At 51.9% G+C, this 27995-nt stretch overlaps 1 protein-coding gene across 3 annotated transcripts; it reads left to right on the plus strand.

Moving 5' to 3' along the window:
- Positions 1-831: 831 nt before the first annotated feature.
- On the plus strand, positions 832-27974 carry ADCK5 (aarF domain containing kinase 5). 3 transcript variants are annotated; one of them, XM_060682173.2, is made up of 15 exons: positions 832-981; positions 4868-4968; positions 5777-5926; positions 6891-6966; positions 10085-10285; positions 11330-11470; positions 12113-12226; positions 13140-13271; positions 17363-17446; positions 18648-18729; positions 21028-21106; positions 22714-22805; positions 24130-24388; positions 26062-26178; positions 27204-27974. In XM_060682173.2, the coding sequence occupies exons 1-15, from the start codon at positions 964-966 to the stop codon at positions 27316-27318; spliced, it is 1761 nt and encodes a 586-aa protein (XP_060538156.2). In that variant the 5' UTR covers positions 832-963; the 3' UTR covers positions 27319-27974. The 3 variants fall into 3 exon arrangements, with proteins under 3 accessions (XP_060538156.2, XP_060538157.2, XP_087747561.1); XM_060682174.2 differs by having other exon boundaries at positions 889-981; positions 10090-10285; XM_087891435.1 differs by lacking the exon at positions 6891-6966 and having other exon boundaries at positions 914-981; positions 10090-10285.
- The last annotated feature ends 21 nt before the right edge of the window (positions 27975-27995 follow it).

Below are 27995 nucleotides of genomic sequence, written 5' to 3' on the forward strand. Positions count from 1 at the left end.
GCTTTTCTCCTTGATTAGATCCCATCCGTTGTCTTTTGTTTTGCCTTCAAGTGCTTTGGAGAACAGGTTGACCCCCCCCCCTTCTTCTTTGGGGCAGCCCCAGAGATATTGGAAGACTGCTATCATGTCACCCCCAGTCTGGACTTTCTGGTTTTTTTTTCTTTTGAAGAGGTTTCGTTTCTCCTCCAGGAAGCTTCCTCAGCTTCTTCAGCCCCACTCCCACGGCTGAAGAAGCTTCTTGGAGGAGAAGTGAAGCACCTTTGGGAGAATCCAGGAGAGAAGCAGCCTAGAACGAAGGAGAAATTTCCCAACAGAACGATTAACCAGTGGAACAGCTTGCCACCGGTAGTTGTGGGGGCTCCATCACTAGGGGCTTTTAAGGTTGTCTTCCCCCCCCCCCATCCTCGCCCGGTGGGAGCACAGACGGCCTGCGGAACTCCTTACCCCTCCCACCCCACATCTCCAAGAAGGAACAGCCTCCGTTGTGGTCGTAGGTCAAGGACTACTTGTCCTGTTCAAACTGGGCCACTGGAAGAGGGGGCGGGACTTCAACTCCCAGAATTCCCCTGTGGAAGCAAAGCTGGGCTGGGGGATTCTGGGAGTTGAAGTCAACCCCTCTTCCAGCTGCCAAGCTTCACCAAACACAGCATGGGAGTCCGACTCAGGTAATATTGGGGGGGGGATTTACTCCAAATGGTTTTCCCCTCCCCCCTTACCCCCAAGGCTGGCAGGGGGAGGAGCCCCGCAAGCTCCTCCTCCTTCCTCCCCCGCGCGCTCGCCGTCCGCCCCGCCCACAGCGGCCCAAGAGGCGGGGCTTCCCCTCGAGGCGACGGGTGGCGAGGCGGGCCAATGGGCGGCGGGGCGGGCGGGGCCTCCGACCGGGCGGCCAATCGGGGCGCTCCGCCTCGCGCGCGGGAGGGCGGGGCATCCACGCTGGGCTGCGGGGCGTGAGGAGAAGCCGCGATGGAGCTGCGGCGGACGGTGAGACCCTCGCCCGCTTCCTTCCCCCCCGCGGACTCTCTTCCCAGGAGACCCCCGGGGGCCCTAGGCGCTTGGGGGGGGTCCTTCGGAGAGGGGGGGTCCGCTCCTCCCCGTGGGGGGGGAGGGGAGGGTCTTCTCTGAGCCCCCCGCCCGGAGGTCGTGACCTCCCCCCTTCCCCCCCCATGGGTTCTTGGCTCCCCAGAGAAGCCCCCCCCCCGCCCTCCATTGCTGGGAATGAGGTGGGGGGGTGGGCGGGGGTCTCTGGGAATCCTTGCTCCTCCCTCCCTGCTTGGGTGGGGGTGGGGGGGCTTCTTGCCACCCCATAGAAATGGTCCTCAGCAGCCCCCCGCCCTCCATTGCTGGGGGTGGAGGGTGGGGGTCTCCCTGCCCCTCCCTTACCCTCCTTGCTTGTGGGGGGGTCCTTTGGCCCTGAGGCCTTCTGGGAGGAGGGGGATCCCCCCCACCTGGGGCTGCCCTCCCCCCACTTTGCACAATGGGGTGCCTCCCCCCCCTCCCCAGGGCTGGGCTTCCCATTCATCCCTGGGGAATCTTCTTCCTCTGCCCACAGGCCCATCCCAGCTGTGCTTTGGAGGAGACGCCCTGAGGGGGGGTTCCCCCTCCCCCCTCGCAGGTGCCCAAGGTGGGCGTTGCCTATTGGGAAACCCATGTGCCTCAGCCCGCCACCCATCATCCACTCCCTCTGCCTTCCATCCTTGCAGGTGGCCAGCTGGCAGGGCTTCCGAAAGCGGGCTCCGGGTGCCAGGCTGGCATCGGGACTGCCAGAACAGACACCTCCGCCTCTCTCTCTCCACCTGGGTGGGCCCCATGGAGGAGCCTGGGCTGGCTTGGGTTCAGATTATGACAGCTGTGTGGAGCATGGAGCCCCCTGGACCCCTCCTCTCTGCCAGGAGCGCCCCCCCCTTCCTTCTCTCCTCCTTTCAAATGGGCATGCCAAGTGTGTGGCCCATTCAGCCGTCATGTGCTTGACATTCCCACACACACACAAGGTATTCCCATGGGGGTGGGTGTCTCCGAGCCCCTTTTGCACAAAGCCTGGGGAGCCCTGAGCCAAGGATAGCTGTGCAGCCCCCAACCCACCCCCTCCTTGCCCCCCAGTTTCCATAGCTCCTCCTGGACCAGCTCTTCTTCCAGCACAGCACTTTCTTTCCCAGGCTGGCATAAAGCTCCCTGGGCCTCCCATGGCAGTGTTGTGATTGTGTGTGTGTGTGTGTTAGCCTAGTGAGGCCCAGAGGGACCCTTTCTCCTCCTGGATCCCCAGCCTGGGCTTCGGAGAGGGTACCCGTGGCCTTTCTCTTGGGGGGTGGGAGTTAGAAGCAGTGGCAGACCTCTCGCATGCTCCCCGAGTGGGAGGGGACAAGCCTTCCTGCCCCTCAGCGTAGAAGGGCAGCCGTGCTTTTTCCTGGGCTCTGGAAACCCAGGCCAACCTTTGCTCAAGAGTGGCAGATTGGGGCTGTCAGTTGCCAGGCGTGTCTTCTACTAAGAGCACCTGGCTCTGCGTTTCTTGCTTCGGGCTCAGGCGCTGATTCCTAAGGAAGAGAGAGGCAATCGGGAAAGAGACGATTCATAGCATTTCAGGGTTGAAAGCGGGGGGGGGGGGGGGGAGGCCTGGGTGCTCTCTGGGCTGCGTGGTTTCCTTGCAGATGTTTCATGACCCAACCCCAAGAGCCTTGGTAGTACAGGGGTTTAAGGCACCCTGTTATTAAGCTGGTTATTAAGACCAGCTGCCTGCAATTACTGCAGGGTTCGAATCTCGCCAAGGCTCAAGGTCGACTCAGCCTTCCATCCTTTCTAAGGTAGGTGAAATGAGGACCCAGTTTGTGGGGGCAATAAGCTGACTTTGTATAAAATATACAAAAGTATGAAGGCTATTGCTGAGCACATTGTAAGCCGCCCTGAGTCTCCGGAGAAGGGCGGCATATAAATTAAAGCAAAAAACAAACAAACTAGGGAACAGGATTAGTGCTAGTAAGGAGTGTGCTGACCCCAGAAGAGAGAGAGAGAGGGGAAGGAAGGAAGGAAAGGGAGGGAGGGAAGGAGGAGATGGTCTTTGGTGTTCTCTGAGCTGGGTGGTTTCCTGGCCGACAGAAGTGCTGTGATGTTACCTAGTTTGGGTAAGGAAAGCTCTGCAGGCAGGAAAGCCTCCCAGCTGAGAGAGCCCCAAGGAGCCCTCCCGGAGAGGCCACTTTGTTCTGCAGCCTTTCCTCCTTGACCCCGTCTGCTCCCGTGGAGCTGTCCGGCAGATGTCCTCCGCGATAAGGCCCCCACCCACGCCAAGACCTTGGCAGCCCCCTCCGGGCTGGAACAGCGGGTCAAGGCTCTGCCCTGCTTGCCAGCTGCAGGAGCTCCTCTCCGGGGGCTGGAGGCAGAGCTGGACGAGGAGATGTCCTCATTTCTTCCCTCTGTTTGGCCTCTCTCCAGGCCGTGTCCCCCCTCGGGGCTTCCAGTGTGGGGGGTCTTCCACCCCAACCCCCATCCATTGCAGAGGAGATGTTAAAGCCCCCCCCCCTTTGCTGTGCCCTTCTCAGCCAGGGTAGGTTGGGGCACCTGTGGGGGTTCTCAGATAACCCACAGAGAGAACTGCAGTGTTATTTATCCTTTCCTTATCTCTTCTTTCCCCCTTCTACTGGTTGCATGCTTTGATATTATTATTGGTTAATCTTTAGTGAGATTCACAGCCTTTGAGGCCGGTTAATAGCTCAGCAGCTCGAGTCCTAACCAAGGACCTAGGAACTGTTAAGGTATCGTCGGAGGATGTAAGCTGTTCCGAGTAAGGTGGTTTTTTGGAGAGTCAAAATGTTCAAGTCCGGCAAATTTAGAATTTCTAAATCGCGGGATAGTCCTTTGGGTATTGCTCCGAGGGCTCCAATTACAATCGGGACAACACACGATTTCTTTTTCCACAGTCGCTCAACTTCAATTTGCAAGTCCCGGTACTTTGTGATTTTTTCTTGCTGCTGCTGCTGCTTCTTCTTCTTCTTGTTATTGTTGTTGTTGTTGTTATTATTATTACTATTATTATTATGGTTATGGTTATGGTTATGGTTATGGTTATGATTTTCTCTGTTGCTTTGCAAATACACTGATTGCTTCACTACCGGAGACAAATTCCTTGTGTCTTTTAACTACACTTGGCCAAATAAAATGTCCTGTTCTCTGTCCCGTCCCATTCCAGATTCTCTACTCTGCCTTCTATATTCAGTTCTCCTGTCCTGTCCTGTCCATCTGTCTATTCTCTTCTATTTATTCTCTTGTTCATTCTCTTATTTGTTCTATTCTGTTCTATTCTAAATTCTATTCTGTCTATTGTCTATTCTACTCTATTCTATTGTAATTTCTGTTCTGTTCTATTCTATTCTCTATTCTATTCTATTCTATTCTATTCTATTCTATTCTATTCTATTCACAATTCTATCTATCATCATCATCTGTCTATCATCTTTAATCTATCATCTATCTATCATCTAACTATGTATCTCAGCCACCCATCTCATGATAAATAAAATATACAGCTAGTCCTATTCTATTCTATTCTATTCTAATTCTAATTCTAATTCTAATTCTAATTCTAATTCTAATTCTAATTCTATTCTCGTCTCGTCTCGGTTCTTGTTCTTGTTCTATTCTCCTTCCCATTCGGAGGAGCTGCTGAAACCTCTGCTTGGCACCTGTGCTTCCCCCTTCCCAGCTCTGCCCCCTTCCTCAGCTTTCATAAGGGGAAGGCAGGGCTGACCCGCAGTGCCCCATCTCGTGACCTTCAGTACTACCGCTCTCCTCCACAATGACGGCCACTTGAGTTTCCCAGAAGTGGATCTTCTTCCTTCAGGCTGATTTTCTCTTCCACTCCCCCCTTTCTGCTTTCCTGCAGCTCCAGGTGTGCCGCTTCCACCGGCATCTGCTTCAGCGCAAGAGGAGCCCCTGGATGGTCTCTCCGCCCTGCCGGTGGCGCTCCGAGGCCCAGTCGGCCAGGTAGCTGGGCTTGCTCAAGGCTGACTTGGGCCACGCCAGGCTTCCTCCTCGTGGCCCAGGGAGCCTTTGGGGCTGGTTGGGGTTGGGTCCTTGGGGCTACTGCAGGGAGTCCTTGACTTATAGCGGTTCGTTTAGTGACCATTCGAATCCACAACAGCACTAAAAATATCCCTTTTTCGCAGTTGCCACCTTTGCAGCATCCCCCATGGTCAGGTGACCAAAATTCGGACGCTTGGCAACTGACTCGTATTAATGACCGTTGCGGGGGGGGTCACATGATCCCCCTTTTGTGATGACCAAAGTCAACGGGGGAGCCAGATTCGCTTAACAACCAGATTGCTAACTTACCAACTTGCAGTTATTCACTTAACAGTGGTGGCAAGAAAGGTCACAAAACGGGGCAAAGCCCCCTTAGCAAATGTCTCACTTAGCAAGGGAAATTTTTTGGCTCGGTTGTGGTCGTAAGTCGAGGACTACCCTGTATTACTACTTCCCGTGTTGGAAGCACCGGAACGCTTCCGGGTTGAAAGGATTAGCCGGTGACATCACTGTTACCCAGGGGACAACCCGTTTGGGGGGGGGGTCTCCTTCCATGTCCCCCATTAATGAGCCCACCAAAGTGGGACCTATTTAAGGTTTGCATCCTTTTCAGATTGCTAGGTGGGCAGGAGCGGGAGCGAATGACGGGTGTTCACACACACGGCAGCCCTTGGGTCTCGAACGCTTGGGGCTGCCAGGAAGAGATGCGGGGTGTGTGTGTGTGTCCTCTCTGCTTCTTTCACAGTTGTCTTTCTCGCCCGCCCTGTAGCTCTACCGGACAGAGGGGGCTGCTGAAGAGGACCCTTCTGGGAACAGCGGTGGCCCTTCCCCTGGCAACGGGCATCTACTACGGCTTGGCAGGGAAGCAGAACCAGAGGAAGATGCGGTTGGTGGCCGGCGGCGCAGTGCGCTTTGTCAGGTGGGGTGGCTGTTGGAAGGCTTCCACGGCCCTTTCCTGGGGAGGGAGGTGAGGTGGAGAAAGGAGGGTCCCAACTCCCTCCTTACACAGCCCAACCCAGCCATCACTGCAAGGTGTTGCAGGTTTTCTGTGGGTCCACCAGCAGCGGGTAGGAGTTCTAGAGCAGGGGTTCTCAACCCTGGGTACATGGCCCGGTGCATATCTGCAGCCCGTTCAGAATCGGGCCACGGAAGCGGTGACTCCGAGCATGCGTGTTGCACCTGAAGCTGCAGTGGTGAAAGTAGCACGCATGTGCTAAACCATCCCTCTCCGCCAATCAACCGATCGGGAAAGGTTTGAAACTCCTGGTCTAGAGCAGGGGCCTCCAACTTGGCTACTTTAAGCCTGGGGGACTTCAACTCCCAGAATTCCCCAGCCAGGGCCTCCAACCTGGGCAACTTTAAGCCTGGGGGACTTCAACTCCCAGAATTCCCCAGCCAGGGCCTCCAATCTTGGCAACTTTAAGCCTGGGGGACTTCAAATCCCAGAATTCCCCAGCCAGGGCCTCCAATCTTGGCAACTTTAAGCCTGGGGGACTTCAAATCCCAGAATTCCCCAGCCAGGGCCTCCAACCTTGGCAACTTTAAGGCTGGCGGACTTCAAATCCCAGAATTCCCCAGCCAGGGCCTCCAACCTTGGCAACTTTAAGGCTGGCGGACTTCAAATCCCAGAATTCCCCAGCCAGGGCCTCCAACCTGGGCAACTTTAAGCCTGGCGGACTTCAGCTCCCAGAATTCCCCAGCCAGCTCCCCCCCCCCCCCAGCTGTACTAAGGAAGCCAGAAACACTCTGGGCCTGACCTCCTGCCTCCCAGACATCTCTGACCCAGGCACTTTCCAAACACCCCCTCTCCCCCCGGCCCAGGGTGGGCACTGAGCAGGTGGACTGAAGGGACAGTCCTCATCCCGGCTTCTCTCTTCCCCAAGGTCCCTGCGGCTGGGAATCCAGATCTCCTTGGATTACTGGTGGACCAGCCATATCGTCTTGAGAGGCCTGGATGAGGTACAGTTGCTTGTCAAGCTTTGGCAAACGGGTCTTGTGAAATACAGGACAGTGTTTCACAAGAGAGTACAGTCCAGGTTGCGGCAGAGTTCAAAAGCCAGAAATAGATCTGGGTACAGGTAATCCTCGACTTACGACCACAACGGAGCCCGGAATTTACGTTGCTAAGTGAGAAATTTGTTAGGTGAGTTTGGCCCCGTTTTACGACTTTTCCTGCCGCCTTCATTAAGGGAATCCCTGAATGAGTCACATGGTCGTTAAATGAATCGGGTTTCCCCCCCATCGACTTTGCTGGTCAGAAGGTCGCAAAAAGGGGATCACGTGACACACACACCCCCCTTACAGGACGCTGCGACCATCACAAATATGAATCGGTCACCAAGCGTCTTGCGTGACCGGGGGGGATACTGCAACGGTCGTAAGTGTGAAAAATGGTCGTAAGTCACTTTTTTCAGGGCCGTTGTAATTTCGAACGGTCACTAAGCAAATTGCTGTAAATTGAGGACTACCAGTACTTAACGTTCTTTCTTTGTCTAAGACAGAGGTCTTCAAACTTGGCAGCTTTAAGACTTGTGGACTTCAACTCCCAGAATTCAGCAGAGCTGGCTGGAGAATTCTGGGAGTTGAAGTCCACAAGTCTTAAAGCTGCCAAGTTTGAAGACCTCTGGTCTAAGAAATTATTTGCGGAAAAGGTTAGAGGAATTATGCGAGGCAACGAAGAATAGGGACCTCCTTATTAATGTAGGAAAGACCACAACGACATGGTGTCAGAAATGAAAAATGAAAGGGAGGCCTGGAAATTAAATCTGCAGGTGGTCCTCAACGTACGACCACAATTGAACCCCAAGTTTCCATTGCTAAGCAAGACACTTATTAAGTGTCTGAGTTTTGCCCCATTTTACGCGCTTTCTTGCCAACTTTGTTAAAATGGGCCTGGTGGCTCAGCAGACTGATAGCATTGTGATTAACACCAGCTGCCTGCAATTACTGTAAGTTTGAATCTCGCCAAGGCTCAAGGTTGACTCAGCCTTCCATCCTTTCTAAGGTAGGTAAAATGAGGACCCAGTTTGTGGGGGCAATGAGCTGACTTTGTATAAAAAAACATACAAAAGTATGAAGGCTATTGCTTAACGCATTGTAAGCCGCCCTGAGTCTCCGGAGAAGGGCGGCATATAAATCAAATCAAAAGAAGAAAAGAAAAAGGGAATCCCTGCCGTTGTTGAATGAGTCACATGGTCCTTAAATGAATCGGGTTTCCCCATCGACTTTGTCAGAAGGTTGCAAAAAGGGGATCACGTAACCTCCCCCTTCCGGGACGCTGCGACCATCATAATATTATGAGCCAGTTGCCAAATAGCCGAATTTTGATCCCGTGACCCTGGGGAGGCTGCAACGGTCGTAAGTGTGAAAAAAAATGGTCATACCTCACTTTTTTTCCCCAGTGCCGTTGTAACTTCAAACAGTCACTGAACGAACGGTCGTAAGTCAAGGACTACCTGTCCTATTCCATGGATATCCAATAATGGATAGTAACATGGGTTGTTAAGTGAATCTGGCTTCCCTTCCCCATCGACTTTTCTTGTCACAAAGTGAGTAAAAGGGGATCACGTGACCCCCCCCAGGACGCTGCAGCTGTCATAAATGTGTTTGCTTATCTACTATTTTATTTATTTTATTTTATTTATTAGATTTCTATACCGCCCTACTCCCGAAGGACTCAGGGCGGTGCACAGCCAAACAATAAAAACACATACAATACAAAATTTAAAAATAGAATAAAATCAAATTAAATAATTTTGGCCCCGACAAATTTAAAACCCCAAACTTTTAAAACCAATTTAAAATTGAATATATAAATACTAAAAAATATTTAAAATTTTAAAAATCTTTTATAAAAGAGGGGGAAAATTAGGCCAGGCCGGCCTGGTGAAATAGTAAGGTTTTTAAGGCGCGGCGGAAGGTGCGCAGATCCGGGATCCTCCGTATCTCTGGGGGGAGCTCGTTCCAGATAGTAGGTGCCCCCACAGAGAAGGCTCTCCCCCTGGGGGCCGCCAGTCGGCATTGTTTGGCTGACGGCACCCGGAGGAGCCCCTCTCTATGGGAGCGTACCGGCCGGTGGGAGGCTATTGGTGGTAGTAGGCGGTCCCGCAAGTACCCGGGTCCTAAGCCATGGAGCGCTTTAAAGGTGGTAACCAAAACCTTGAAGTGCACCCGGAAGACCACCGGGAGCCAGTGCAGCTCGCGCAGGAGAGGTGTTACATGGGAACGCCATGTCGCTCCCATTACCACCCGCGCGGCTGCACTCTGCGCCAGTTGGAGCCTCCGGGTGCTCCTCAAGGGGAGCCCCATGTAGAGAGCGTTGCAATAGTCCAGGCAGGAGGTGACAAGGGCATGAGTGACCGTGCGTAAAGAGTCCCGATCCAGAAAGGGACGCAACTGGCGAATCAGGCGAACCTGATGAAAAATCCTCCCGGTCACGGCAGTCAAGTGCTCTTCTAAAGACAGCCGTGAGTCCAGGAGGACGCCCAAGTTGCGAGCCCTCTCCGTGGGGGCCAATGATTCGCCCCCAATAGTCAGTGATGGCGTCAACTGACTATATCGGGACGTCGGAAACCACAGCCACTCAGTCTTGGATGGGTTGAGCCTGAGCCTGTTCCTCCCCATCCAGATCCGTACGGCCTCCAGGCACCGGGACATCACTTCAAGGGCATCTATCATGCCACACCATACTAATGGTGTGGCATGATAGATGTGTTGGTCTAAGCATCTATTTGCTTAGTTCAGAAAAAGGAGGAGAGGCATCCACAGCCACGGAAGAGGAGGAGGAAGAGGAGGAGGAGATATTGCTCCCAAGTTGCACATTCAGAGGCAAATCTCCAGCCAGCTCCCTCCCTGGTTTATGACCGTCGTAATCCAGGCAGGGAAGGTTGGCAGCTCGGAAATCCTTCTCCTCTCGAAGATTACAGATCTCCCAAGATAGCTTGTTTCCCCCCTCCCCTTCTTGGGAGTGGAGATGGAGAGGGGGTCAGCCAGTCATGCTGTCCATGCCATCACCTGTGAGATCCGCTGGGAAGGATCTAACCACCTGCTCTTCCTCTCCCGTCTTCCCTGTGGTCAGAACAGCCCGGAGTACGTAGCCGCCGTGTCCAGGTGCCACCAGCGCTCGGCCGAGAGCATCGTCTTCGGGGCCATCCAGAACGGGGGTCTCTACATCAAGCTGGGCCAAGGCCTGTGCGCCCTCAACCACATCCTGCCCCAAGAGTACGTCAACACGCTGCGCACCTTGGAGGACCAGGCACTCAGGCGGGGATACTCGGAGGTGAGCGGGGCAGGGAGGGGCAGCTACAGGATGCTTCTGCTGCACGCAGGGATCTGGGGGTCAGCAGGTCTCCCCTCCCCTCTTTTAGGGGCTCTTCCTTGGGTCGCCTGCCCCAAAGAGGTGGAGGGGGGGGCTGAGCTTTAGTAGGAAAGAGACAGCTCTTCCGTTTTCCCATTGGCAGCCACGGAAGTGGCTTCTCTTCTCCTATCAGGAAAACTTCCCAGAGTTCCTTCCGGCTTGTTCATTTCCTTTTTGCCATTTTATTAGATTTTAATCTTGTTGCTGGATTTAAATGTTCCAAAAGTCCATGGGGAGCCAGATTCACTTAACAACCATGGGTACTAACTTAAGGACTCACTTAACAACTGTGGCAAGAAAAGTGGCCAAATGGGGCAAAACTGTCTCCCTTAGCAACAGACATTTTTGGCTCCATTGCAGTCGTAAATTGAGGACTACCTGCAGCCTCCAGGTAGGTCTGTCTTAACTTTCAACACTTGCTAAGCGAGCGGCCACAACTTAAACCTCTAAATAGGAAGGATCCTTCGCTCCGTTTGAGTTGAGAAAGCTATTGTTTTATTAGAAGTCAAGCGTATTGCAATATTGCACAGCCAACCCTGAGGAATCACACACCAAAATCCTTAAATTCTACTCCCCCCCCCCAAACTATCCCTCGCTGCCCACCTCACTGCAACCAATCAAGTGCAGGAAGACGTTTTCAGAGAGGTTAGTCCAAGCCCAGCTTGGTATGCTGCTCCCTCCTCCTTCCAGCTGGATGACCTTGAGGCAGCTTCTCAAGATGGTACGATATTTACTTTCGATTTCCCAAGCATCCCCCATCCCCACGGTTCATGGCAGTCTCTCATTGCATAACAGCTAAGCACAGCAAGCATAGAGCGACACCTGACACTGGTCGTAAATTGAGGATTACCTGTAGCTCTGCCCTTTTTTCCCTTCCTGCCTGCGGGAGGGTTGGCTCACAGACTACTCCCCTCTGTCCACGGCCCTTGCTGACTCCCCGTCTCTTCTGGCCCTTCCTGGCCGCAGGTGGACGATCTCTTTCTGGAGGACTTCAGCGCCAGGGCGGACCAGCTCTTCCTGGAGTTCGACTACCAGCCCATTGCGGCGGCCAGTTTGGCCCAGGTGCACCGGGCTCGGCTTCACGATGGCACCCCGGTGGCCGTAAAGGTTGGTCTGGAGGGGGAGGGGGCAGGCGAAGCGAGGATGAGCCAGCCTGAAGTCCCAGAGGGGCTTTTTCAGGAGGCAACTGGACTTTCCTGGGTTTTTTCTTTGAAGACATTTCGCTTCTCATCCAAAAAGCTTCTTCAGCTCTGACTGTATGGTGGGGAATGGAAGGATAGACAGTTGGTCACTTGCATCCTTTTAGAGGGTCCTTGAGGCCACTAGGAGGCCATTAAAAGGATGCAAATGACCAGCTGTCTGCAAGGAGTATCAATCCTTCCATTGCCCGCCCCCCAGTCAGAGCTGAAGAAGCTTCTTGGATGAGAAGCGAAAGGTCTTCAAAGAAAAAAACCAGAAAGTCCAGTTGCCTCCTGAAAAAGCACCATTGGGACAATCAACACCTGGAGGATGGAGAATCCCTACAAAAGGGTGTAGGAATGGCTGAACTACACTTCCCAGCATCCCTTGCTGCTGTTGATGTTGGGAGTTGGAGGGCTGCAGGGTCCCTTCCTCCCTTCTGACTTCTAGGGGGGGTTCAGCCTCCCTTCCTCGGGGGTGGGGAAGGCCGTGCCGGTGCTCTGAGCTACGACTCTCCTCTGGGGCCGCCCCGATCCCCGGGGGTCACCCTCTCCTGCTCACCTGTTGCAGGTGCAGTACATCGACCTGAGGGACCGGTTTGACGGGGACATCCGCACCCTGGAATTCCTGCTGTGGATCGTGGAGCAGATGCACCCCAGTTTCGGCTTCAGCTGGGTCTTGCAGGTATCGTGTTGGGGGGCTCCGGCCCAGAGAGGAGCCCCGGCATCTCTCGCCACTGACGTGAGAGAGCTGCTCTCGGCCGCTTCCTTGACCCCCTGCAGCACCCCAAATTCATTTGCTGGCTTGCACTTCTGGTGGCCAAGGGGCTGCCCCATATCGGAGCCATGAAGCTCTTTATCTCCCACCAGAGAACGCGGCCCGTTCAGAACAGGGCTGGCCAAAGGGATGAGGAACGTCTGAGGGTTAAGGGACAAGGGTGGGTGGGTTCCCCTTTCGGCATCTTTCTTGCTCCCTCAACGACTCTCGGGGATCTGGGCCACGTGTGCCCCATTTTAAGCAGAATAGAGTGGATCCTGGAAACCTGCCCTGTCCTATCCTGTCCTGCCCCCCTCCAGCAAAGGTTGGACTCCGGTGGAAGCAGTAGAAGGGTGGTGGGATCTTGGGGAATGCATTGAAGAGCTTATGGGGAGATGCCCCCAAGGCTTTGGAAAGGAAGTAGAGGTGAGGTGAAGCCCCACCGGAGCCGATATCCCCGGTTCAGCCTGCTGCTCCTGAGACACACCCTCCGTGTCTCCCCCATGAGTGCTTGCGCGCGGGAGACCTACAGGCCCCTTTGCCAAAGGAATCATAGGCTCCTTCCTAGGGCTGGAAGGGACCTCGGAGGTCTTCTAGCCCACCCCCTTGGCAGAGCAGCCCCTCTTCTCACTGCCTGCTTGGCTGCCAAAGTCTGCCTTCTAGCCCAGGATTCTTGGCGGTTTGCAAAATGCGCCAGGGAGAGAGATGCTGCCTCCATGCCTTGCTTATGGGTCTCTGGGTGGTACCCAGCGTGCTTGGCGCCCTAAGTCCTACACGCCGGGTGTTCCTGCGCAGGCCAGGCTGATCCCCGCCCCCCCCCTCCTGCCATCTCTCCTCCCAGGATCTGAAGGGGACCCTGGCCCAGGAACTGGACTTTGAGATCGAAGGCCACAACGGGGAGCGTTGCGCCCAGGAGCTGAAGCACTTCCGGTTCGTGGTGGTTCCTCGCGTCCACTGGGAGAAAAGCAGCAAGGTGGGTCCGGGACCCCCTTCCAAGAGGGCAAAGCACAGAGCTCCATAGGCATCTCCCATCAAAGACTACCAGGATAAGAAAGGGGGGGAAGTCAACCTGTGGCAGAGGAGAAGCCCAGAGGTGGGTTGCCACCGGTTCCCACCTGTTCGGGCGAACCAGGAATTAAGATTCTGCCCAGTTTGGCGAACCGGCAAATCCCACCGCTGGCTGGCCCCACCCCCACTCATTTTCCGGCCTGTTTTCCGGGCCGTTTTCTAGCTGTTTTGGCTGTTTTTTGAAAAACTGCCTTAGAGCAGCCCCAAAACAGCCTGAAAACAGGCCGAAAAACGGGCAGGGGTGGGGCCAGTCATTGGTGGGATGAGCCCCAACCGGCTGAATCCTACCTCTGCCTTTGAGGCAAGTGTCTGGGGTGTGTGTGATGAGTGATGTCACCCACCCAGTCACATGACCAACCAGCCACGCCTACCCAGCCAGAGAAGCGGTGGTTCAGTTATTCAGTTCCCACCCCTGGGGAAGCCAGATGTTGAACAGAGCAGATCAGCCACCGAGCGTTGTGTAATCCTCCAGCATCTGTTTGGGAACCCTGGCGACGGTCCCAGAGAGGCCCTTTGGGTGACCGGAATGGAATGGGAAGCTGCCCTTGGTTGGGGTCCAAGGCCTTCGTCCCTCTCTCGGAGGAAGGGGGAAGCATTGGGGGAGGAGACTCTGTGTGGACTTTGAAAGCAGGAGTTGTGCTTGCCCTTGTTACTGTTGAACTCAGTGGTTAAGGCATCAAGCGAGAAAGAGAGAGATTGTGAGTTCAAGTCCTGCCTTAGCCAGGTGGGCAGCTTTGGCCAATCATTAGGAGGTTCTGAGTTTTAGTCCCGCCCTACGCAAGAAAGCCAGCTGGGTGACTCTGAGCCAATCAGCAGGAGACTCTTGGGTTCTAATCCCACCTCTAAGAGCCGTGGTGGCGCAGTGGTTAGAGCGCAGTGCTGCCGGCTCCTTCTGCTGACTGCTGGCTGCCTGCAATTTGGCAGTTCAAATCTCACCAGGCTCAAGGTTGACTCAGCCTTCCATCCTTCGGAGGTGGGTAAAATGAGGACCCAGATTGTTGGGGGCAAGAGGCTGACTCTGTAAACCGCTCGGAGAGGGCTGGAAAGCACTGTGAAGCGGTATATAAGTGCAATTGCTATCTTCCTTCCTTCCTCCCTCCCTCCCTTCCTCTTAGAATGCAGGATTGCAGGCTAACTCTGCCCACAGCCAGGAGTTCGATTCTCACTGGCTCAAGGCAAGAGGCTGACTGTGTAAACTGCTTAGAGAGGGCTGGAAAGGCCTGTGAAGTGGTATATAAGTCTAAGGGCTATGGCAATTGCCTTCCCCATGAATAGTCTGTTCTGTCCCCGTTCCACTCACGCACCCCCACAGACGGCCCGGAGTTAATAAGCCATACGACAAAACTCTTTGAAGATAAAGCTGGCAGCAAATCAGTGGCTAGCTGCCAATTCAGACTTTACTCACAGAAAACAAAGATTAGCCTGCCAGCATTCCGATAAAACAGGCAGTTTTCAACAATACAAGGATTAATCCAAAGGCAGTCCGATAAAGCAGGCAAAGTCCAGTAACGCAGAAATCATGGATTATTTCTAGTTTTTGCTCGTCACAAACTGAACCGGCCAGCACACCCACATTTATACCCTGTGGGGTGTGGTCCAGTGACTCAGCTAATCTCTGGCACGCCTTCCCCTCTGCTGCGCATGCTTCTCCCTGCGCCGCTGCTGAGGATCCAGCCAGCACTTATCTTCTTCGTCGCTGTCCACCTGTGGCTGTGGGGACGTGCTTGGCTCCGGGCCTATCTCTTGGCCTTCGGTGTCCTCCAGAGGCATTGCCAGAGAGGAGGGTCCTGGAGAGGGAGGCCTTGCCAACTCCTCTTCTTCACTCTCAGAGTCTGCATCTGTCGATAGCCCAAGCTCAGGCAACGGAGCCACAACATAGTCTTAAAAGCAGCCGAAGGTTGGACACTCCTGCTTTGAAGCTTTTGAAGCTTTCTCAGCGCAAAGGAATCTGGCACAGAATCTGGTGAAACCGAACTGGGGACTCTTCCAAGTTCTCGGGCTTGTTTTGCAACTGGAGGCTGGGTTTTTGCCATGAGGGAGGCCTCCACCTGAGGCTTCTTCCCTGGCAGGCTCAGGTCAAGGGGGTGAACAGGTGCCCAAGAATCCCGGAAATTAAGATATTTTTTTGTAGAAAAGCCGAGAAGGCATTACAGGTTAGTCCTCAGCTTAATGACCACAATCGAGGCCAACATTTCTGTGGCTAAACAAGCAAACAGCAAGAAAAAAACAGCTCCTTTCAGCTTCAGCACAACCTAATTAGCACAAGTTGATTGGATCGTCTCCCGAATCTCAGCTGATTTGCTCTCAGCTGTTTTGCGCAGGGCTCTGCTGCTTGCTGCAAAGAGGTAAATTGCTGGAGCAGATTTTTTTTCCCCTTGGGCTAGTCAAGCTATGCTGAAAACGAAAATGAAAGTAAAGCAGGCTGTTTGCTGCAACGAGGCAAAATTGCTGGGAGGCAGAGGGAGATTTCTTTTTCTTCTTTTCCTCACCCAAAAAGGTAGGTGCGTCTTATACTCCAAAAAATACAGTAGTGCATTGTGAGGATTATGAATCCATGGCCCAGCAGTGTACCACTGAGTCTGCTTTTATTGTGAAGTCCCGGGTGCTCTCTCAGCTGGGTGGTTTTGGCTGCAGATGTTTCATTACCAAACTAGGTAACATCTTCAGTGCTAGAAGGGAGGAGGGGTTGCAGAGGGGAGGAGAAGGGCTGTAGGACTGTTCTTGTTGCTCTCAGAGCTGTTTTCTTGCAGACGTTTTGTGACCCACCTACATAATATCATCAGTGCTAATAGGGAATGTGGTTTTCCCTTCCTAGCCCCGGTGATCTTCCCTAGTTTGGATCATGAAAGATCTGCAGGAAAACAACCAAGTTCAGAGAGCACCAAGGACCCCGCAGTCCTCCTCCTCCTCCTCCTCCCCCCAAGCCCCACTCCCTTCTAGCACTGATGAGGTTATCTAGTTTGGCAATGAAATGTCTGCAAGAAAACCTCCAAGCTCAGAAAGCACCAAGGACTCCCCAGTCGTCTTCCTCCTCCTCCTCCCCCCCTCCAATTTATCTGGGCATTTATTTACTATTTTTCTTTTCTTTTCTTTTTTTATTTTTGAAAGAAGTATGTATCCTTTATTAGACTGGAACCAGAAAAATGTACAGTATTCATCTTAAACATTAATGGTTTTTAAAAGCTTTATAAACTTGAGTAAACCACGGATTTACTCAACAGTAAACCATTTATTTACTGTTTTTCTATACCGCCCCTCCCCCAAGGGATTCATGAGATTTTGCAGCTAACAGACCGTGCCTGGAATGAAGTTGCATTGTGGAATCTTTTAAAGTCGTCCCTAAAAATCTTAAGCTTGTTATCTCTCTCCAAATGCCAGTGGTTTCAACCCTTAAAATTCCTTTTGAGCAACTGAGTGTTAAAAGCTTCCTTAAAAAAAAAAAACCCAAGGATTCAGGACCTCTCTGGGAAGGCTGAACTAAGGTGGAAACCCCCCAATTTCAATCTCTTCCCCCAAATCTCCCACGTGTATCCATCACGCAAGTTGTGATGGTTGGAAATGTGGGGGGAGGGGTTGTTTTTTGTTTTGCAACGGTGGTAAAACAGCTGCCGGCGCCGTTAAACGAACCCCTGGTTCGTGATGGCTAGAGTTTTGCTGAAAAACCAGAAGGAAATTCTCTTGTAAATTTGCAGCCATGTGGGACACTGCAAATGCAACTCAATTGCCGAACGACCCCAAAGAGTTCAAAATTGGGTCGTAAGAAACCTCCCCCTTCAAATCCATTCATCGGAACTTCAAACAGATGCTAAGCAAGTGGTCTTAAGTCAAGGACTCCTTGTATTTCATGCAGCTGTGGGGCTGCATTGCAATTTGGGGTCTGGGGTTCATGTGTGGTATTTATTGATGTGGCGACTGATTGCACTAAGAGAAGCTCTTGTGTGGACGGTTGCGCAGGGCCTTTTCTAAACCTCCTCCTCCTTTTCTCCCTGGGCGAAGCGGGTCCTGACTGCCGATTTCTACGAGGCCTGCAAAATCAACGACCTGGAGGGGCTGCTGAGGCAGGGCCTGAGCCCCAAGGATGTGAGTCTCTGGGGGAACCCAGGGGGAGAGGGGGAAGGACGGAGAAGGTTGGGGGATCATTGTGGGTCCTGACTGCCGTTGGGAGGCTGATTGGGGATCATCATCCCAGATGAGTCCTGCTTGTGCCGCTTCTCTCCTGGCTAGCACTGGTGATGTTGCCTAGTTGGGTTATAAAACGCCTGCAAGAAAACTGCCAAGCTCACAAAGCACCAACGACCCCACAGGCTGTTCTGTCCCCGTCGCACACACGCACACCAGCAGTCGACCAAGAGTTAAAATAAACCAGCAAACAAGAATTTCCTTTGATAACAGAATTGGCAGCAACCCAGTGGCTGCTTGCCAACAGTCTTCACTTACAAAGGGAGGTTTATCTCCTCCGACCAAACATCAAAGTAAGTCCACAAAAGCTAAAGAATAGTCAAGTCCAGTCCAAAAAAATCAATCCAAGCAGAGCATATAACAAAGTTCCAGAAATGCAGAATGACTTGCTAGCTTTCAGTTTTTGTCCGTCACAAAGCCTGAATGGCCACCACACCCCCTTTTATCCCCTGTGGGGTGTGGTCCAGTGACTCAGCTTAATCTCTGGCACGCCTCCTTCTCTGCTGCGTGCTTTTGTCTTTCCGACGCTGTCGGGGATCCAGCCAAGACTTATCTCCATCGCTGTCTAACTGCGGCTGCTCGGAAATGCCTGGCTCCTGGCCTATCTCTTGGCCTTCGGAAGACACCTGAGGCATTGCCAGAGAGGAGGCTCCTGGAGAGGGAGGCCTTGCCAACTCCTCTCCTTCACTTTTGGAGTCTTCTCCCTCCGATAAGACGGGCTCGGGGGTCAGAGTCACAACACAGGCCTCCTTCCTCTTCCTCCTCCTCTTCCTCCTCCTCCTCGCAAACTCCACCCCCTTCTAGCACTGATGCTGTGACCTACTTTTGTCATGAAACGTCTGCAAGAAAACCACCAAACTCAGAGAACACCAAGGATCCCACAACTGCCCTCTTCTCCCTCCCTCCTCCTCCTCTTCCTCTCTGCACACCCCACTCCCTTCTAGCACTGATGATGTGACCTAGTTGGGTCATGAAATGTCTTCGAGAAAGCAGCCAAGCTCAGAGAGGCCCGAGGACGCCTGCTGCGGGAGGGAGGGGGCTCTTCTGCCTTTGCCTTCTCCTTCCCCTCTCCGAGACCCCTTTCCTTCCTCTCTCCCTGCAGCCAGCAGAGAAACTGATCAAGATGTTTGCCGAGCAGATTTTCTTCACCGGATTCATCCACGCGGATCCCCACCCGGGAAACGGTAGGAGGCACAAGGATTTATTCACTTTATTTAGCCTATTATGGCATGTCATACATGGACTCGCCATATATATTAACATTTCACCCAGATCTTTAAAAATCACAATAAAATAATGAACGTTATGAAAATCTGTATTCAGGTAACCAATGTCCATTGAAGCGCAGCGTCTTTTATATGAAACAAAAAACCAGATCCTGAAACGGTAGATGCCCTCGGCTTACAGCGGGTCACGATGTGATCTACAATTTGACGTGACCCCAGAGTCACACCGAGGAGAGGGGGGGATACTAGGCCCCTAAATTTATATTTAGAGCCAAGGAACCGAAGTGCCAAAGGCTGAGTGGAAAGCTGTGGGCTGCAGGAGTGGGAGCTCTGAGACTGAGTGGAGCTGGGAGCTGGTGATCCAGTTGGGGGAATCAGCTCCGCTGGCAGGGACCTGATGGTGGTTTGGTGTGTGAATCTGGGGATTCTCTGGTAGAGAGGCTTGTGCGAACGGGCCAGGCTGAATGCAGAGAGGCTCCCTTTCCAATAAAGGAGAAGATTTGTGGCTCAGGGTTGAACTTTGGGGTCCTTGGTGCTCTCTGAGCTTGGTGGTAATGAATAGGGATAGGGATGGAATAGGAATAGAATAGAGGACAGGACAGGACGCAGAAGAGATGTTGGAAGGGACCTTGGAGGTCTTCTAGTCCAACCCCCTTTACTCAGACAAATGTTGTGGTTAATTATTCTAAATATCAGGAAGTTTCTCCTTAGTTCCCGGTTGCTCCTCTCCTTGATTAGTTTCCATCCGTTGCTTCTTGTTCTGCCTTCGGGGGCTTTGGAGAATAGGTTGATCCTCTCCTCTTCTTTGGGGCAGCCCCTCAAATACCGGAACACTGCTATCATGTCCCCCTACTCCTTCTATTCTCCAGACTGGCCAAACCCAAATCCTGGAAACATTCTTCATACTGTATGTTTTAGACTCCAGGCCGTTAATTCTAGTTCTTTAGTTCCAGATTTGCTTCTCTCCTTGGTTAAGTTTCCACCCATTGCTTCTCATTCTGCCTTCTGGTGCTTTGGAGAATAGCTTGACTCCCTCTTCTTTGTGGCAAGGTTTTTTTTTTTTAATTTGATTTATATGCCGCCCTTCTCCGGAGACTCCGGCTGACAATGCGTTAAGCAATAGCCTTCATCCTTTTGTATATTTATACAAAGTCACCTTATTGCCCCCACAAACTGGGTCCTCATTTTACCTCCCTTAGAAAGGATGGAAGGCTGAGTCAACCTTGAGCCTGGGGAGATTCAAACTTACAGTAATTGCAGACAGCTGGTGTTAAATTACAGTGCTTAGTCTGCTGAGCCACCAGGCCCTGTGCCATTCTTTGTGGCAATGTTTTCTTGCAGACATTTCATGACCCAACTAGATAACAGCATCAGTGCCAAAAGGAACGGGGGGGGGTGTTCCATCATCATAGCATGGATGATGTCATCCAGTTGGGTCACGAAATGCCTGCAAGAAAACCGCCAAGCTGAAGAGAGCAACGGGGACTCTGTGCTGGCCGATTCTGAGATTCCTCGTGACTGCACCCCCCACCCCCACCCCAACTCACTGCCTGAACTTCCAATGGGGGTTGGGTGGGAGGGGGTGTCAGCCCCAGAGGAGCAGAGGGGTGTGGATTGAAAGAAAAAAGGGAAGAGAGTTAAGTTGTGTTTGGGGCAGAACAAATGGTGGGAAGGGAAGGGATGGAGAATTCTACAGGAGATCCTGCACCGACTTGGCTCGCTCTGCTTGTCACACAACCAGTTGGAAGAGCCCAGAGGGATGGGGAGCCAGACCCAAAGGAGGGTGGGTGTCAGTGTTGCAACGCTGGCATAGAGGAGAGCTGGCATAGAGGAGAGCGAGAGATAAGCTCTGAAACTTTTGCCTGCTAAATCCCTTTGAAGCTTGGTTGTCGTGGAAATGAGGGGAGGGGGAGACATTCCTGAGAAATGACAAGGAAAAGAAGTTTGAAGAATGACTTGGAAGACAGCCAATGAGAAGCAGAGTTTGGGGGATCGGAAAGGGAGGGATTGGGGGGCCAAAAGGTCAGTCTTGTCCGCGCGGAGTCATGATCCGGTGGCTGAGCTCAATTAAAGAAAGATTTCCTTAAAGATTGTTAGTTTGGAAATTCATTTAATTTTGAGATAGCACCACAGTCTGACAGTGGGCTTTACAGGGCGTTTCCTGTGGGGGGTGGTGGTAGGGGGGGAGAGAGAGATGCTTCCCCTCCAGGCAGTTGTTCAGTTTGGCTGCTCTCACCCCCCGTTCCTGCCTTGCAGTGCTGGTGCAGAAGGGCCCGGATGGAAAAGCCCAGCTGGTCCTCCTGGATCACGGCCTCTACGAGATCCTGCACGAGAAGTAAGCATGGGCGAGGGGGGGGTGTCCAGGTGGGAGGAGGATCCCCTTTGGGGTACAAGAATGCCCCCAGTAGCAGCCTCTCGCTCAGTGTCCAGCAGCTACAGGTACTCCTCCTGTTGAAGTAACAACAGCACGGAGAAAAGTTGAGTTATGGCCGTTTTTCACACTTACGACCATTGCAACATCCCTGTGGCCACGCAATCAAAATTCAGGTGCTTGGCAACTCACACTTATGACGGTCGCAGTGTCCCTTTTTGCGACCTTCTGATGAGCCAAGTTTATGTGGAAGCCAGATTCACTTAGCAACCGGGTTACTAACTTTTTTTTTTTTTTATTGCAAAAGTTTTACAATTACATTTTCACCCCATTTCCCCCCCCCCTCAACCCACCCAAATCTCCCAACCTCTTCCTCCCTAACCCACCCTAACCCTCCCCTCCCCCCGGACTTCCATACAATATACTCATATCAAGAGAAAAAAAAAACCCTTTGTATAAAACTTGAACCCCTCCCTCCCCCTTATAATTTTTCATCTTCATTACATTAAAATATTTCTATCTTAATATAATATAACATTTTCAAATAAAAACTACTTGATATTTCCTGGTTTGATATTTGTTCTGAACATAATCTATCCACCTTTTCCATTCCCATTCATAAGTCTCTTGCGAACAATCTTTTAAATATGCCGAAATCTTTGCCATCTCTGCAAAACTGGCCATCTTCAAAGTCCATTCCTCGATAGTGGGCAAAGCTTCATTCTTCCAGTATTTACCTATCAATAATCTCGCAGCTGTTATCATATACAATATCAATAGCAACCGGGTTACTAACTTAATAACTGTCATGGTTCGCTTATTGTTTGTTTGATTGATTGATTGATTGATTGATTGGTTTGATTTATATGCCGCCCTTCTCCGGAGACTCAGGGCGGCTTACAATGCGTTAAGCAATAGCCTTCATACTTTTGTATATACCTGCTTAGTAGGGCTTTCGGGCCCCCCTAAGCGGTGTTCTATTTTATACAAAGTCAGCTTATTGCCCCCACAATCCGGGTCCTCATTTTACCTACCTCGAAAGGATGGAAGGCTGAGGCAACCTTGAGCCTGGTGAGATTCGAACTCACGGTAATTGCAGGCAGCTGGTGTTACTTAACAGTGCTTTAGTCTGCTGCGCCACCAAGGCTCTTAGTAATTGTGACAGGAAAAACGGGGGAAATCTCACTTAAACATGGTCTTACTTAGTGCCAGACATTTTGGGCTCCTTTGTGGTCGTAAGTCGAGGACTAACTGTACTTAACCTGCCTGCCTGGATGCTTGCCTCCCACCTGGGAATGGCGACTTCCTGCCAGCTCCCCCAATGACTTGGGCCGTTGGAGGAAGTGGTGAGGAGGTGGCCCTTCGCGACGCAGGGTTGCCATCGCTAAGGAATGTGATCGCATGACGTCCTGCTGTAAGGTTGTATCCCTTAGTGGACATTCCACTCCCAATGGCCGTCATAACTCGAGGACTACCTCCAGTGCCTGCCTTCTGGGCCCCATGAGGCTCTGCAGCTGCATCCCCCCCCCCTTTCCCTCCCCTGCTGACGGCTCCTCTCTGCCCTCCCCCAGGGACCGAGAAGCTCTGTGTAAGCTCTGGCGCGCCATTATCCTGCGGGACGACGCCTCCATGCAGCTCCATTCCAAGCAGCTGGGCGTAAAAGGTGAGGAAGGACGTGGAGCCGTCTGCAACTGGGATTTGCTGCGCTTGGCTGAGTAACTGCAGTTGACTGGATCCACACAGCACATTCAAACCAGCCCAGCCCCAGTTATGACTCAGAACAAGCTGCGTTGGTTTGGTTACACACCTCCCTAGAAATCTCATGTCCCCTTTTCTCGGCTCCCCCTTTTCTGGCTGAATCAGGAGGGGTGGAAGCCGGCTCCCTTCTGAATTGGCTGCCCTGCTTGCAACTCAAAGTAGTAGATTCATAGCTCAGGGTTGACATGAGGGGCCCTTGGCGCTCTCTGAGCTTGGAGTGGTTTTCTCACAGACGTTTCACGACCCAACTAGGTCACATCATCAGTGACAGAAGGGAGTGGGGTTCGTGGAGGAGGAGGAAGAGGGAAAGGAAGAGGAGGAGGAGGCGGGCTGTGGGGCCCTTGGTGCTCTCCGAGCTTGGTGGCATTTTTGTAGACATTTCATGACCCAAACTAGGTAACATCATTCGTGCTAGAAGGGAGGAGGGGTTGCAGAGAGGAGGAGGAGGATTGTGGGGTCCTTGGGGCTCTCTGAGTTCGGTGGTTTTCTTGCAGATGTTGCATGACCCAACTAGGTAACATTATCAATGCTAGTAACGAATGGAGTTTCTTCTCAGAGCACACTGATGGTGTTACCTGGTTGGGCAATAAAGCAACTGCAAGAAAACTACCAAGCTCAGAGACGAGGGGAAGGGAGGAAAAGGGAGGGAGGGAAGGAAAGGAAGGAAGGAAGGAAGGAAGGGAAGGAAGGAGAAGAAGGAAGGAGAAAAAAGGAAGGAAGGAAGATGAAAAAGGAAGGAAGGAGGGAAGGGAAGGGAAGGAAGGGGAAGGAAGGAAGGAGAAAAAAGGAAGGAAGGAAGGAGAAGAAGGAAGGAAGGAAGGAGAAAAAAGGAAGGAAGATGAAAAAGGAAGGAAGAAGGGAAGGGAAGGAAGGAGAAGAAGGAAGGAGAAAAAAGGGAAGGAAGGAAGGAAGATGAAAAAGGAAGGAAGGAGAAGGAAGGAAAGAGAAAAGGGAAGGAAGAAAGGGAAGGAAGGAGAAGAAGGAAGGAAGGAAGGAAGATGAAAAAGGAAGAAAGAAGGGAAGGGAAGGAAGGAGAAAAGGGAAGGAAGGAAGGAAGGACACTGATAATGTTACCTTGTTGGGTCATGAAATGTCTGCAAGAAAGCCACCAAGGACTCCTTGCTTGCAACTTGATTTTCAATTGCCCCTCATTTCATTTCTGGCCTGGTGTGCGTGTGTGTGTGTGGGGGGGTCTCCATTCCTGACTGCCCCTTTCCCTCCCCCCCCAGCCCAGGATTACTTCCTCTTCTGCGAGATGCTGCTACAGCGGCCCATCAACATGGCGGAGCTGGCGCTGTCCAACGTGATGACCCAGGAGGAGACGGCTTACATGCGTGACATGGCTAAGCACCACTTCGACTGCATCATGCGGGTGCTGAGGAACCTGCCCCGCTCCATGCTGCTTGTCTTCCGGAACATCAACACCGTGCGTGGCATCAACGTGGCACTGGGGGCGCCTGTGGACCGCTACTACGTCATGGCCAGAAGGTGTGAGCCATAAGCAGTGGGCGAAGCTGTGTTTCTCAAAGCTTGGCGGCTTTTAAGATGGGTGGACTTCAACTCCCAGAATTCCCCAGCCGACCATTTTGCTGAAGTCAAGATATATTACGCCTACCACATTCCCACTATCTACTAAGAAAGCTCCTTCTCCATTAAGGAAGTTACAAAAATGCGATAAAGAAGTCTAGCCACACCTGTTCTGAATGTTGGTGAACCCTCGCTGGCTGGGGAATTCTGGGAATTGAACTCCACCCATTTTAAAAGCCATCAAAGTTGAAAAATATTGTTCCAAAGTTTCGCATTTTTTAAAAAAATTTGATTTATATGCCGCCCTTCTCCGGAGACTCAGGGGGGCTTACAGTGCGTTAAGCAACAGCCTTCATCCTTTTGTATATTTATACAAAGTCAGCTTATTGCCCCCACAAACTGGGTCCTCAATTTACCTACCTTAGAAAGGATGGAAGGCTGAGTCAACCTTGAGCCTGGCGAGATTCGAACCTGCAGTAATTGCAGGCAGCTGGTGTTAAATTACAGTGCTTCTGTCTGTTGAGCTAAACCAGGCTCTCTGGTTTTGAAAGGATCCCTTCTACCAGCAGATGAGATGTCAACCATTCCTCTCTTGGTGAAGTGACTTCTGGGACGTATTCAAGATTGTATATAGAATTACAAGTAGTCCTCAACTTGTGACGGGTCGCTTAGAGATAATTCAGAGTTATGACCGAGTCCTCAAAAGCTACTTATGATCTGGTTCGGAAGTACCAATGTCTGCCCTCCTCCTTCCCCATGTGGTCATGTGATCCCCCCTGGCCTGCATTTACGGCTGTTTGCAGTGTCCCACGATCGCCTGACACTGATTTACAACATGTTTGCTACAAACCGGCAAACTTACTTCCAGTTTCGTCCAACCTGCCCCATAGCAAACCACGGGTTTGTTGAACGATCCGCAGCAAAAGTTGCTGCAAAAGTTAGCGAAAACAGGTCTGTTCTGACCCGCTCTACAGCCGTCCCGACTTAACGACCGCAATTGTGGGGTTTAATTACGGTCATAATTTGAGGGCCGTCCATACCCAGAAGGCTTTTCATCCATCCAATACCAGCTTGGGAAAAGTGACCCATTGTGGAGAGGGTTAGCGGACATTGGACAAACATTTATTTATTTTTTTATTTTATTTTATTTTATTTCAAATTTATATACCCACACCTTCTCCCGAGGGACTCAGGGTGGTGTACAGCCAGATAAAAACATACAATACAAACATTAAAAACAATTAAAAGAAAATATATTAATTTGGCCCCAGTTTAAAATGACAAACCAATTAAAATGTTTAAAAATATGTTAAGCCAACATGGCGGCTTTAATAAGACCCGTGGACTTCGATTCCCAGAATCCCCCAGCCAGCCAGCCATCACCACAGAGGGGTCAGCCATGACACAATGGGGGGGCCAGGGTTGAAATCTCAATGGATGGAAGGGGCTACTACCCCTTGCAGGAGTTACGGGCAAAGAGGCCAGAGAAAAGGGGGGGCAGGCTGTGGTTGGGGCCCCTCCCCGGACTTTGCCCGCAGAACAGAATTAACAGATTTGGAAGGGACCTTGGAGGTCTTCTAGTCCAGCCCCCTGCTCAAGGGTATCCATCCGTCTGTCTGTCTGTCTCTCCCCAGTGCGGTGAAATGCTGGAGCCGCACCGTCAGCCAGAGATCGGGTATGTTGGCCAACTTCTTCCTCATCCGTTGGATCCGGGCTTTTTGGGACAGCCTTGTGTTCGAACTTACTCTCAGGTAAGGGTAAAAGCACAGGTAGCCCTCAACGACCGTAACGGAGACTGTCAGTTACAGCCCTATCCTACGAGTCGTAAAGAGAGTCACCAAATAACCGGATCTGATTTTGCGACGTTTTTCACAGCCATCGTTAAGTGAACCCATGGCTGGGGATCGCTTTTGACAGTCTCTGGCAAAAATGTCATAAATTGCAACCAGGTGTAACATGGCTGCCCAGAACAGGGATGTCCAAACGTGGCCCCTTTAAGACGGGTGGACTTCAACTCCCAGAATTCCCCAGCCTGGGGAATTCTGGGAGTTGAAGTCCACCCGTCTTAAAGGGCCCACGTTTGGACACCCCTGCTCTAGAATCACCCCAAACAGTGAGATGGGCAGTATAGAAGTTTAATAAATAAAAATAAAATAAAAATGAAGATGGTTGCCCAGTATTTGAAAGTGCTGTCATGTGACCATGGCGATGAGAAAAATTTTCAGTACAATTAGTCCTCAACTTACGACCACAATGGAGGCCAAGAGCATGGCTAAGTGGAACATGATGGGTCAAGTGAGTTTTGTCCCATGTTACGACCTTTCTTGCCACCGTTGCTAAGTGAATCACTGCATTAGTCACACCATTGTTAAGTGAATCCGGCTTCCGCCATGGACTTTTGCTCGTCAGAAGTTCGCAAAAGGGGAATCACGTGACCCCGGGACGCTGCAACCGTCATAAATACGAGTCAGTTGCCAAGCGTCTGAATTCTGACCATGTGACGATGCAACGGTCATAAGCGTGAAAAACGGTCGTAAGTCACTTTTTCCAGTAACAACGTAACTTTGAACGGTCCCAACTCAAACTGTTGTAAGTGAAGAGCTACTAATCCTGGGTTGCGAGTGCTTTTACCGGTCTGTCGTAACTTTGAGTGGTCGTAAGTGGAGGACTACTTCTGCATGTGCCAAAGTGCTTTTTAACCTCCCTCTTCCCTTCCAAAGCATAAGTGGCTGAAGCCCCCCACCCACCCGATGCTCTCGTGTGTCCCCCTCCCCAGAATCCAGGTCACCTCCATGAAGCTGACCAGCTCCTTGCTGCAACTCCTGGTTTATGTCGGCTTCCTGAAGCCCAGCGAAGAGCAGGAGGGACTCTACGAGCTCCTGCACGCCTGAGCGAAGGGCCTGGAAGATGCCCGGGTGCCCAGGCGGGCAAGCACAGGACGGCCGTCGTGCCCGCAGTCGGTGGGCATGGCAAACTGGGACGTTCGAGGAAGCCCCCTCCTCTTTCTGGAACAGAGCCTGACCGAAGGGAGTCTTTAATTAGTTCTGAAAAACTTGAATAAGGAGCAACTCGCCATATTTAACTTAAAATCACTCAGTGAGCCAGAAATGGTGCTGTTTAAGCAATTAGGGTTGGGGGTGAGAGGGTCTCTTCTTTCCTCTTCACCCAAATCCACAAGGAAGGGGGGAATTTCTCTGGAACCCACACCCCATTTTGTTCTGCGTTTAAAGGATGGCGGGAGGCAGTTGGTGGGCTAAACTGCCTTTGGGGCTTTGGGGTCCTTGGGGGGGCCGGAGGACAGGGAACAAGGCATCCAATGAGGCCCTTCCAATGACTGGAGCAAAAAGGGGGGGGATGTTGGGGGATAAACCATGTTGCCCCCACAGCTGTCTGGAGGGGTAACGCTGGATCAACTCTGTACCTAGCTAGGTTCCCGAGTCCCACAGGGCCAGGAAAGTTTCCTCTTGTAGCTGGATTAAAAAAAAAAAGCTTAAAAGCTCTTTCTTGCCTGCTGTCCTGCAACTACCAATAAAGGAGAATATTTGTAGCTCGGGGTTGAACTGTGGGG

The sequence above is a fragment of the Pantherophis guttatus genome, chromosome 3 (genome assembly GCF_059756535.1).
Source record: "Pantherophis guttatus breed Tessera chromosome 3, ASM5975653v1, whole genome shotgun sequence".
Classification (NCBI taxonomy): Eukaryota; Metazoa; Chordata; class Lepidosauria; order Squamata; family Colubridae; genus Pantherophis; species Pantherophis guttatus.

Bases quoted from the DNA above. Each gene is read 5' to 3' on its own strand.
- ADCK5 (XM_060682173.2), top strand. The intron at 10,286-11,329 runs GTGAGCGGGGCA...TCCTGGCCGCAG, and splicing joins TCAGGCGGGGATACTCGGAG to GTGGACGATCTCTTTCTGGA. The intron at 18,730-21,027 runs GTAGGAGGCACA...CCTGCCTTGCAG, and splicing joins GGATCCCCACCCGGGAAACG to TGCTGGTGCAGAAGGGCCCG.